General features: G+C 42.2%; 1 protein-coding gene and 1 pseudogene across 1 annotated transcript in view; one reads left to right on the top strand and one right to left on the bottom strand.

The window, feature by feature from the left end:
• Positions 1-11,813, top strand: part of WDR93 (WD repeat domain 93) — a 59,062-nt gene that overhangs the window by 30,316 nt on the left and 16,933 nt on the right. Inside the window, exons 7-10 of the mRNA XM_006885223.1 lie at positions 6,255-6,339; positions 9,073-9,244; positions 10,849-10,919; positions 11,384-11,470. Coding sequence (XP_006885285.1) covers positions 6,255-6,339; positions 9,073-9,244; positions 10,849-10,919; positions 11,384-11,470 — 415 coding nt within the window. The remainder of the gene's footprint in view (positions 1-6,254; positions 6,340-9,072; positions 9,245-10,848; positions 10,920-11,383; positions 11,471-11,813) is intronic.
• Positions 4,426-4,873, bottom strand: LOC102843094 (annotated as a pseudogene).

The raw sequence follows: 11,813 nt of genomic DNA, 5'->3' as shown, positions 1-11,813 counted from the left end.
CACACACACACACACACACACACACACACACACACACACAAGAGTTAGTCTTTTCACTCTCTTGGCACCACCATGGTGGTCGGCAAGTACAAGTGCCTTACAAAAGGTAGCAAAAAGGGAGCCAAGAAGAAGGTGGTTGATCCATTTTCTAAGAAAGATTGGTATGCTGTAAAGGCACCAGCAATATTCAATGTAAGAGATATTGGGAAGACATTAGTCACAAGGACTCAAGGAACCACAGTTGCATCTGATGGACTCAAGGGTCATGTTTTTGAAGTGAGCCTTGCTGATTTGCAAAATGATGAGGTTGCGTTTAGAAAATCCAAGCTAATTACTGAGAATGTTCAAGGCAAAAAACTGCCTCACCAACTACCTGTGACAAAATGTGCTCCATGGTCAAAAAATGGCAGAGCATGATTGAAGTGCATGTTGATGTCAAAACTACCAATGGTTATTTACTTTGTTTGTTTTGTGTTGGTTTTATTAAAAAAAAAACAAACAAACCCAAAAACGCAGCAATCAGATTCAGAAGACATCTTATGCTCAGCACCAACAAGTCTGCCAAATCCTGAAGAAAATGATGGAAATTGTGGCCCGAGAGGTGCAGACAAATGACTTGAAAGAGGCGGTCAATAAATTTATTCCAGACAGTATTGGGAAAGACATAGAAAAGGCTTGCCAGTCTATTTATCCTCTCCATGATGTATTTGTTAGGAAAGTAAAAATGCTCAAGAAGCCCACGTTTGAATTGGGCAAACTTATGGAGCTTCATGGTGAAGGTGGCAGCTCTGGAAAAGCTACTGGAGATGAGACAGGCGCTAAAGTTAAACGAGCTGATGGCTCTGAGCCACCAGTTCAAGAATCTGTTTAAAAATCAGACTTTTAATAACGACAAAGAAAAATTATTATTTGTGAAAAAAAGTAAGTCTAGACATAAGTAGTCTCTTAACTCTATCTTTTCAAAGTATTTTTTACCAGTACTTTTATATTTTGTAAACATTTTAGAATCAGCTTGACAAATTTTGCAAAAGTCTTCTGGTATTCAGTTAAGATTTCATTGACTCTGTAAGTCAATTTTGACAGAATTGACATTTAAACTAGGACTTTTTTTATTCAAGGAAAAAATTATACCAAAATAAAACTCCTGATGAAATGTGAAAAGTTTAACATTGAATGAATGGAAATCCAAAATATCTGTAAATGTTCATTAAAATTAATAAAAAAAACTTTTAAAATGTAAGTAACAATTTAAAAAAAGAACAAGAGAATATAATGCTTTAATTGATATAAGGCCTGGCTCAAACTCACCAGGAGAAAGATGGGCAGTCTCGTCCTATGTGATTTACTGCCTCTGAAAATCCACTGGAGGTTCAACTATGAGTTGGTTCAGACTCAGTCACATAACAACATATCAACAACAGAGGCTGGGAAAGAGTTATACCTAAAAAGCAAGAGATGGCTGGTTTAGAGAATTTACAATATTTTTAAAGAATTTATAAATTAGTACAAAAATATGACTAAACTAATGGAAAACAAAAAGGTTAATAAAAAACAAACATGTATGCATATATGAATAACTCCATGAAACAATGAAAAAGTTTAACATCTTTTGCAGAGCAAAGACAATGTCAATTAAACTGAATTATACATCAAATTATTTTAACATATCAAATTTATACAAATTAAAAGACTGGCTGATATCAGTCCAAGGATTTTGCGGTTATGGTCAAAGTGAAATGGGTTCTCATAAATGGTTAATTAATAAATTAATTGTTCATTTAAATAGTAAGCATCAATATTAACATGATCCATACCCTTTAATGTTGTAATTCTGCTCCTAGAAATTTATTCCTTTTTAAAATTTGAATGGAAGTTTACAAATCATATTGTTGCTGTTATGTGCCATCGAGTCGCCTGCGACTCATAGCGACCCTATGTACAAAAGCCCTAAACTCCGCTCTGTCCTGTGCCAATCGCACTGTCTCCGACACTCCCATCCCAATTATCCCCGTCACTGAATCAATCCATCTCATAGAGGCCCTTCCTCTCCTGCACCGTCCCTCCACCCTCCCAAGCATGATGTCTCTCTCTAAGGACCGGTCTCTCCTCACAACATGTCCAAAGTATGTTAGACGGAGCCTCAGAATCCTTGCCTCCAAGGAGCCACCCGGTTTAACCCTTTCCAGGACAAATCTGTTTGTTTTCCTAGCAGTCCATGGTATTCTCAATACTCTTCTCCAGCACCACAGCTCAAAAGCATCAATTCTCCTTCTATCCTCCCTGGTCATTGTCCAACTCTCTGATGCATACCAAGTGATTGCGAAGACCATGGCCTGTATCAGACGCACCTTAGTCTCCAGAGAGACACCATTGCTCTTCAGTACTTTGGATAGGTCCCTAACAGCAGACTTTCCCATGGCAATGAGCCTTTTAATTTCCTGGCTGCTGGTGCCAAGACTGTTGACTATGGAGCCAAGCAAACTAAAGCTGTGTACAATCTCAATCTCTTCACCATCCATCCTGATGCTGCCAACTGGTCCAGTGGTGAGAATCTTTGTCTTCTTGACATTGAGCCTCAATCCATATTATAGGCTGCAGTCCTTGACGCTCTTCAGCAGGCGCTTCAGGTCCTCTTCAGTTTCAGCAAGCGGGGTTGTGTCATCCGCATAACGCAGATTGTTGATAAATCGTCCACCAATCTTGACCCCACCTTTCTCCTCATAGAGCCCAGCCTCCCGGATAATCTGTTCTGCATATAGGTTGAAAAGGTATGGAGATAGGATGCATCCCTGGCGTATGCCCTTCCCAATTTTGAACCATGCAGTGTTCCCTTGCTCTGTTCTGACGACTGCCTCCTGGTCCAAGTATAAGTTTCGCATTAGAACAATCAAGTGTTCTGGGATTCCCATTCTTCTCAGAGTCAACCATAGTTTGTTATGATCTACACAGTCAAATGCCTTTGCATAGTCAATGAAACACAGATAGACATTCCTCTGGTATTCCCTGCTTTCAGCCAAGATCCATCTAACATCAGCTACAATATCTCTAGTACCACGACCCCTTCTAAACCCAGCCTGGACTTCTGGTAGCTCTCTGTTGATGTGTTGTTCCAGTCGTTTTTGGATAATCTTCAGTAAAATCTTGCTTGCATGTGAGATTGTTCTGTAGTTTCCACATTCTGTTGGGTCACCTTTCTTTGGGATAGGAACAAATATCGATCTCTTCCAGTCAGTTGGCCAAGTGGTCGTTCTCCAGATTTCTTGGCACAACTTGGTGAGCACGTCCAGGGCAGCATCTGTTAACTGAAATATGTCAATTGGTATACCATCTATTCCTGGAGCCTTATTTTTTGCCATTTCCTTCAAAGCAGCCTGAACTTCTTATTTCATCACCATAGGCTCTTGCTCATATGTTGTTTCATGAAATTCTTCTGTGTCTTCCAATTCCTTTCGATACAGTGACTCAGTATATTCTTTCCATCTTCTTTTAATACTTCTTGGATCATTTAACATTCTGCCAAAAGCATCCTTGACTATAGCAACTCGAGGTTTGAATTTGTTCTTCAGTTCCTTGAGCTTAAGATATGCTGAACGAGTTCGGCCCTTTTGATTTTATTGGCTTTTTATTCAAACACTCATGGTCATTTTGTTTTAGAACATTAATTCCAGTGGATTCATATAATTAATGAATTACAATGGCTAATCAAACTCTTAGGGCATTAGCAATTTATCGTAAGGAAATAATCAGAAATCCCGGAATTATTTTACTACAGTTACTTGTCAGTTGAGACTGCACTTGGCTGCATGTAAGAAACCTGATGGAGGCTTAAGGGCAGGTGATTATTTTGCTTATGTACCAAGCTCAGTTCACAGGTGGTGCAGCAGTCCCAGGCTCCTTAGTTTCCAATCTGTCCTCCAGGCAGGATGAAGGGAGAAGGGTAAAAGTTCAGGCCTTCCAAGTCTGTCCTTTTATCAGCTTCTGTGTCTTAACTCCCAGAGCTACCCATGACAGAGCTGAGAAGTGTTTTTATTTAGACATACTATTATCTCTCCCCCTTAAAGTGGAGTTCTAATAATGAAAAGGATGCGACAAGTGGCCTATTTAATGAGGACATCCCTTACACATTTTAAATTTTATTTCCCTGAGAGAATGCTTCTATCAAGTGAGAAAATGGACACAGAACATATATAACACAATTTCATTTCTAAAAATATCATTTACATGCACATCACAAAGGAAGTTAACAAAATATTCATACTATTTTCATCTAAGTACTGACGAATCAGCTGTTTAGATCTTACTAAATTTTTTTTATCTTCTTCAGTGAACTTGTTTTACTTTTGTAAAAATGAGGGGGGGGGGAAATGTTCTTTTTAAAACCAAACCATAAATTCACAAAGAAATCCAAGTCCAAAAGATGTACAATTATTCATCTTCATCACCAAAAGAACATAGGCTACTTTTCTTGATTTTCTTTTGCAAGTTCTTTTTAACTGAGTCTGGCTTACTACTTTCCTCTTCATTTGTCTTCCTCTTTTTTGAAATTGCTATTAAACCTGAGTATTTTTCATCAGAGTGAAACTTGAGTAGTATGTAATACACGATTCTTCCATCAGCAAAAGCTGGCTCCTCGTCTTCCTTAACTGCCTTTACATCCAATGTCATTTTCTTTGCTTCTTCAGCTGACAAGTTTCCTTTCCTTAAAAATACCACTTGAGGCTGCTCATTACTGTGTTCAGCATCTTTTGGGAGCTGAGGCTGGATTCTCTTGGTCTCCAAGAGAGTCCTTCCTCGTAGCCGACCTTCTCCTTGAAGCGGGTCAGAACGTGGGCGTGGCCGGCCACATGTCTGACATCAAGTTGCACTTGTTCATGGTCTGGCCCAAAATATTGACATTTAAACACTAGCAAAATCTTATCTGTCTTCTGTCTGTCTTTCCGTCTATCTGTCTGTCTGTCTACCTACCTACCATGTCTCAGTTTGTTTATCTCAGTTTTTAATTTCTCTCAGAAGTATTTTTGTATTTTCCTGATACAGTTCTTTTACATGTTTTGTCAAACTTATAACTTGGGGTATTGTATGGTTTTGTTGGATACTATTTTAGAATTTTAGTTTTTTGTTGATAGTATATACACAAATATATTTATTTTTGTGTGTCATATATTCTACAATTTTATTAAATTCACTTTATTTCTCATCTTTTGTGGGTTTTGTTGCTATTGTGGATCTCTTTGAAATTTTTGTATATTGTTATTTATGAATAAAGACAATTTTACCTTTTAAAAAGAAAACAAATTACATATTAAAAAGAAGAAAAAAGAACCTTGGATGGGTCTGGAACTACCAGCCAGCAGAACACTTAGCTCTGAGCAACCTGGCAGCTGAGGGAAAAGAATTCCAGAAATTATTCGGAAGAAGCTTGCTTTTTCCTTGTATGCATTTACTCATTCGTTCAGTAAATCAACTTTGTTATTGTTGTTGTGTGCCATCATGTTGGAACCAATTCATAGTTGATCCTCCAGTGGGTTTTCAGAGGCAGTAAATCTCAACAGGAGGAGATTGCCCATCCTGGTGAATATGAAGTACCTGCCTTTAGGATTGCAGTGCAGTGTATCACTAGGCCACCAGAGCTCCCTAAATCACCTTTAAGATACATTAACGAGTGCTCGCTTCGGCAGCACATATACTAAAATTGGAACGATACAGAGAAGCTCAGCAAGAAGTGTTCCCTATAAAAAAAAAGATACATTAACGAAAATAGTGTGATTACATTGTGGGTATTAGAGTTAAGGTTATGAAACAAAATGGGAATGACTGACTGAAAGGAAAACCAGTTTGCTTTTTGATCTCTCACACACAAACCTTACAGAAGCTGACTGACACATCTTTTTCTCCTGGAAGTAGCTGGTATGTTTATACCACCCACCTTTATATTTGCAGCCAAGTACTTACCACTGCACCACCAGGGCTCTTATATTGCCTCAATAATAGGCAAACAACACTGTTCCCCAGTGGTATTATTACAGTCACCATTAGAGAGGTTGTGAGGCACAGCATATATTTTGGGAGCCATAGCTCAATACGTAAGACCAGATTGTTGCTGTTGCTATATGTCGTTGAGTTGTTTGCAACAGCAGGTTACTAGGTTTTATTTCAAAGTAGAATCATGCAGCCTTTCTGTTCAGGGAAGTGGAGGGCTTGTAGGAAATGAGCAGGGCCTACATTCAGTGTTCTTAGAAACTTCCTTATTGCAGGACGTGAATACACTTTCTAAAGGAGATGTTAAATTGAGCCCTCCAGTTCATATAATGAAGATTAAGCCTCCCAAGCCAATTACAGGTCAGTATAATTCAATTAACCTGCCCCTTCCTGTTATCATTGAGTTCTTCTCTTCTCTGCCTTTCTACATATTTCCTGTATTTTCACTTTGTTATCAACAGTGTCTAAATTATAAACATAGCTTGTAAGAGGAAGTATTTTTTAAACTTCATAAGCTCCAGAGCCTAAAAGGAAAAGGTGTGAATGTTGTAAGGACATAGAGCTGACTAACAGAACAGGGAAGTCAGAAGAGAAGCATGTTCAGATCGTCTCCAGGGCACTGGTTACAGTGTATTACTACATTCGTGGTTAATTCATCCTTTAGCTTTTGCAGAGTAAACTCTGGTGGCTTAGTGAAAAGGCATTGTGCTGCCTACACAAAGGTATACATACAGTTTGCATCCACCAACTGCTGCGCTGGAGACTGATGGACAGTCTCCTCTTGTGCACTTTACTGCCTCTGAAAACCCACTGGAGGGTCAACTGGGAGTTAGTTCCGACTCAGTGGAACACAGTAACAACCACAAGTATTTGCTGAGTGGCAGTAATGCTCCAAATACAAAGATAAGTACACCTATCCTTTACCCCAGAGCTGAGCGTCTAGCAAGGAGTGGGAGGAAGCCATCCCGTGGGAGAGGATAAACGCAGCAACTGAAAGGTTCTAGAAGCCCACTGCTGTTCAGGCAATTCTGACTCCCAGGGACCTCCTAGGATGGAGTAGAGCTACCCCGTGGGGTTAGCCACGTTGTAATCTTTACAGAAGCAGATTGTCACACCTATCCCTACAGTTATTGGCTGAGTACTTAACCACTGTGCCACCTGGGCTTGCTGAGGACGGGCTTGCTTGCTCGCTGCCTTCTGGTCTCGATCCTGGCCCCGATAGGTCGAAAATCCAGGGCAGAGACTGCCCATCTTTCTCCCACGGAACTGCTGGTGGATTCAAACCACTGCAGATGCTCAGGCTCTTGTTAGTGCAGCCCCCCTCTGGATGCTCCCACTACTTAGAGGAAGAACTAGCACCCTGAAACGTAGAGAGGGGTGTTCAGGTGCCCAGGGAGTGGGTGGAGGCTTTATAAGAGGGGAGGACATTTGGGCAAGGTTTTCAAGAACAAGTGGGAGCTTATGGAAAGGAGCAGAGGATACAGGCTATCCTCGCGGGGTTCACACCTGATCTCAAATACGTGTGTGACAATGTTCACTGCCTCACACTATAATATGTCAAAATAAGTTCTAGACGATTCACAGGATACAGATGAAAGAAAGACAAAATGAAAAAAGTGTTTAGAAAATATCTTTATGGCCACTGGGTAGAAAAAGTACTTAGAAGAAAATTGTTTCTGTCTACCATAAAATTAAGGACTTTAAGTCATCAAAAGGGGGGCACTCTGGTGGCTTGTTGTTAGGCGCTGTGGAATTGAGTATGACTCCTAGCCACCTATGAACAACAGATCTGAACTCTTCCCTATCCTGTGCCGTCCTCACCATTACGGGCTCCCTGAGCCCACTTCTGCAGTCTAGTGGCTGCTTCTGGTCATGTGCTGTCGAGTCAACTGTGACTCATAGCAACCCTGGACACTGCCCTATCCTGAGCCAATCTCAGCTGCTTCTTGGGAGAAAGATGGTCAGACTCCTTCTATGTGATTAACTGCCTCTGAAAACCTGCTGGAGAGTCAGTTATGAGTTGCTTCTGACTCAGTGATACACAACAATAACAGTCATCAAAAGACATCATTAGAGGGAAGTTTGGTGGTCTAGTGGCAAGTAGCTGCGCTGCAATTCCAAAGACGCATGGTTCGAATCTACCAAATGCTTCTCTGGAGAAGGAGGGGCAATCTCCTCCTGTGCCAGTTAGATCTGACTTGATGGTACATCACAAGAAAAAAGTGAAAGAATAAAAAATTTTTCTTAAAAAAGGTCAAGTCGAGAAAAGTGCAACAATGAATGAATGAAAATCCAAAAGCTCTGTAAATATTCATTAAAATTATTAAAATAAAAATTTTTTTAAAAAAAGATCAAGTCACAACATAAGGAAAAATACTTGGAAAACATACATAACTTACTAGTGGGCATTAGCCAGAATATATAAAGAGTTTCTACAAATTAAGAAAAGGATGATCCAGTACTAAAACAAGGAAGACTCCTAAAACAGGCAGCTTTTGTTCACATAGGATAAGCATAGGCATGGGAAGAGAATGAGACTGCCTGTGTGTCTTTAGCCACAGCTGAACAAAGATGCCAAACTGGGAGGTTTTGTACTTGCTTAGCTGGATGAGGAGCTCAGGTGGCCTGGCCCTTAGGGAGCTGCACTGAGAACCCCAAAGCTGCACATGGTGGTTCAAATCCACCAGAGACTCTGGGGGAGAAAGATGGACAGTCTCCTTCCATGTGATTTACAGCCTCTGAAAGTCTGCTGGGGGGGGGGGTCGGCTGTGAGTTCTGACTGGACCGCAGTGAGGATGAGCAAGTGAGCTGGAAGGGATAATGACAGGAAGGTTTCTCGTGGCATCAAGGATGCTGCCAGAAGCAGAGGAAATGGTGGAGCATGGTGAGGTGGCAGCAGAAGGGTGGTGAAGCCTTGGCTGGGCTTGGTGAGTGGGTGGGGCAGTGGAGAAGATGGAAAATCTGGGGTCCCAGGCCTAGCTAAACCAAGCTGATGGCTTCTGCAGCTAAGTGGGTTGCAAGGAAGAAGTTAGGGGAAAATCATCCAAAAGGACGCCTGAAGGTTTGGCTAATCCTGGCATGTTGTCAATGCAGGCACCACATTTAAAAGCCCCCTGGAAGTCTTTGCGAAGATAGAAGACTGCTATGGACTGGGCTCCGGGCAGAACCACTTCATCAAAGAGAGTCAGTGGGAGCAGCAGGCAGCTATATTCAACACTTTGTACAAGAAGCATCTGGATGGGGTGTGGGAAGAAGAGCCGCTCAGGTGAGCAGCCCAAGGCGCCGTGGTCCCCAGAGTGCTCCTGGCCAAGAGGGCTCGGGGCGGGGGTGGGGGGGTGGGAATGGGGGGCGGCAGATCAGCCTGAAGCAGTCCAAGGCCCCAAGGCTCTGTCTTGGGGGATGTTTTAGAAAACTTTAAGAGCTCTTTGGAAAAGTTGTATAGAGACTCTTTAAATCTTGTCGAAACAGAGGTAATAATATGGCTAGAATACAAAGAATATTTATGTATGGTGATTAGAAAGAAATTTTTTTTGGTTTTAAATATGACATTATATATAATTATGAACTCTGGTTTTATATATGACATCATATATAATGGCACATGTATAAAGGGACTTCATCCTATATAATAGTACATCCTATAAATGGGAGCTCTGGTGGCCTAGTGACAAGAAGCTGTGCTGCAATCCCAAAGACACACAGTTCGAGGCCACCAGCTGCGCCATGGGAGAAGGATGGGCAATTTGCTCCCATGCAATTAACTGCCTCTGAAAACCTGCTGGAGGGTTAAGTTTGGATTGGTTCCAAGTCTATGGTACACAACAACAACAACAATAAGACTTCATTTCTTTTTAAAAAGTTCTTCCCCAAAATTAACTAGAAAATACAGAAGATCCTAAAGGTGAAAATAAAACTCAGTCACCACCATGAATATTTTTCTCCATTTCCTTCCAGCCTTTATAAATGTGACATATATGCATATAATGCATAATCCGTATTATCTGATCTCACATCAATAGTTAGGGCCTCATTAGCCCCATGTTGTGGTTGTAAAAGTGGAGGCCAAGTCTTTGAAGTGTTGTTGATAGAGCTGGTGTTGGCTTCAGGAACCAGCTCTCCTGACGGCTGGGAGGAGGGTCTGACAGCTGTTGTTGTAGGGTTCAGATGTGCTTCTCCTTCCGTGTGGGAATGAAACTTCTCTTCTTGTTGTCAAGTGGATCTTGAGTTTTCTCACTTCAGGATACAATCTCCTAAGGCTCAGTCATAATAGCACCTACCAGTTCTTGTTATAACAGTTCAAGACGCCTGAACTGGAACCCAAAAAAGACTCACCGGTGCACTGGAGCCAGCTCCTGCTGACCAATGAGATATTTAGGCATTTTGCAAGCCACCTGGTAATTGCCCAGGGTGGGTGGATTCATGCCTTGGAAATCTATAAACCCTGTAGACTCACTCATTCTTTTCCCAAAGAGCGAGTTAGTCCACATCCACTGATTGTCTTGCCTCCAGAATAAGAGGCTAAGGGGGCATCTGTATATCTCTCCCAAGTTAAAGGTTCTCTGGGGACAAAGGTGTCCTCTATAAGGGAGCTTGCTGGAAGGCGTTCTGCCCTGCACCATTGACTACAGGCCTAGGAGCTTCTCCTGCACCTCAGCCCATCCATATATGTGGTGACAACCACAGTTCACCCTGCCCTGCCTTACCTAGATCCGAGGCTTGCCTGTGCCACCAGGACCAGCCATAGAATGTGGATTGTCTTATCACCTTGTGCTCACAATCCCTTTCTGATAACATTTCTAAGACTTTGCTATCAGCTCTTCTTGCCAAGGACTCTCCCGCTGTTCTAACTGGTGTGTCTTTCCTTCCCAGTGTGGCCACGCTCCACTTTCTCCTCCCTAGCCGCATGTTTGCAGTGCCAGGGGAGGTCAAGACCCCTTCAGGTAAAGGAATGTGTGCTCATCCTGGGGAGGGGGTCCCCTCAGCAAGTCCCTGTAGAGATAGATGTTCCGCATAGTAAGCCTTGCATGGCCTTGAGTTTGGCTGATCTTTAGTGGGAGGGTTTGAAGGTGGAAATTGAGATGTTAGCTATAAAGTGCTATTTGGATCTGTGATACCTGAGGCTTTATTTCATGATGACAAAGGCTTCAGTTCACTTCAAGGAGTAGGCCTTGTAGAGAGGGGTACATATGTTGCCAGGCTGCTTCCTCCCAGCCCAGGAGGGCTAAAAGACCTGCAAATAGCCCTTTGGGGGTTGAGGGGGCTAGCCTGTCTTCGTGGGGAAGTTCACCCCTCTGTTGGATGGTACAATATACCTCTGATTTCAAACAAGCTGCCTCTTGAGCAAAACACCTGCCATGCAAACAAGAAGGTGCCTTATGTGATGGCTCTCCACTCTTCTCCCCAGGGGCAGCCCATGTCCTTGGCGTCCACTGGACTGGAAATCATAACTTCTTTCTCTATTCACTTAACCGAACTCTGAAAGATAAAGTTGGTAAGTTACTGCTGAGCTGGAAGTTGCCTATACTTACAATTATCAGAATGTTAGTTTCTTGATCACAGTGTCTCTTCAGGGGACCTAAATGCAGTTAAGTGCTGTGGTGTGACCTCAGGGGTCTGGTTTTGAACAGTCAGGTTTCTAAAAGATGATAGGTCAATGGGAACGAAGCCCAGAGTCAGGCTCACAGGGGTGCTTGGGCAGCTGAGGGAACTCTAGTATTGTGTCCTGCTGGGTGTTGCCCTCCTAACTGAAAGGTTGTGTCTCTGGTGGTTAGACTCCACCAGCTGCTCCTCTAGGGATGGATGGGCAGCCTCCTCACATTGTGATTTACAGCCTC

Source organism: Elephantulus edwardii, unplaced genomic scaffold (assembly GCF_000299155.1).
Source record: "Elephantulus edwardii isolate Elephantulus edwardi_28Jun2011 unplaced genomic scaffold, EleEdw1.0 scaffold00041, whole genome shotgun sequence".
Taxonomy (NCBI): Eukaryota; Metazoa; Chordata; class Mammalia; order Macroscelidea; family Macroscelididae; genus Elephantulus; species Elephantulus edwardii.
Note: the sequence above shows the minus strand (reverse complement) of the source record. Positions and strands in the feature narration are given on the sequence as shown.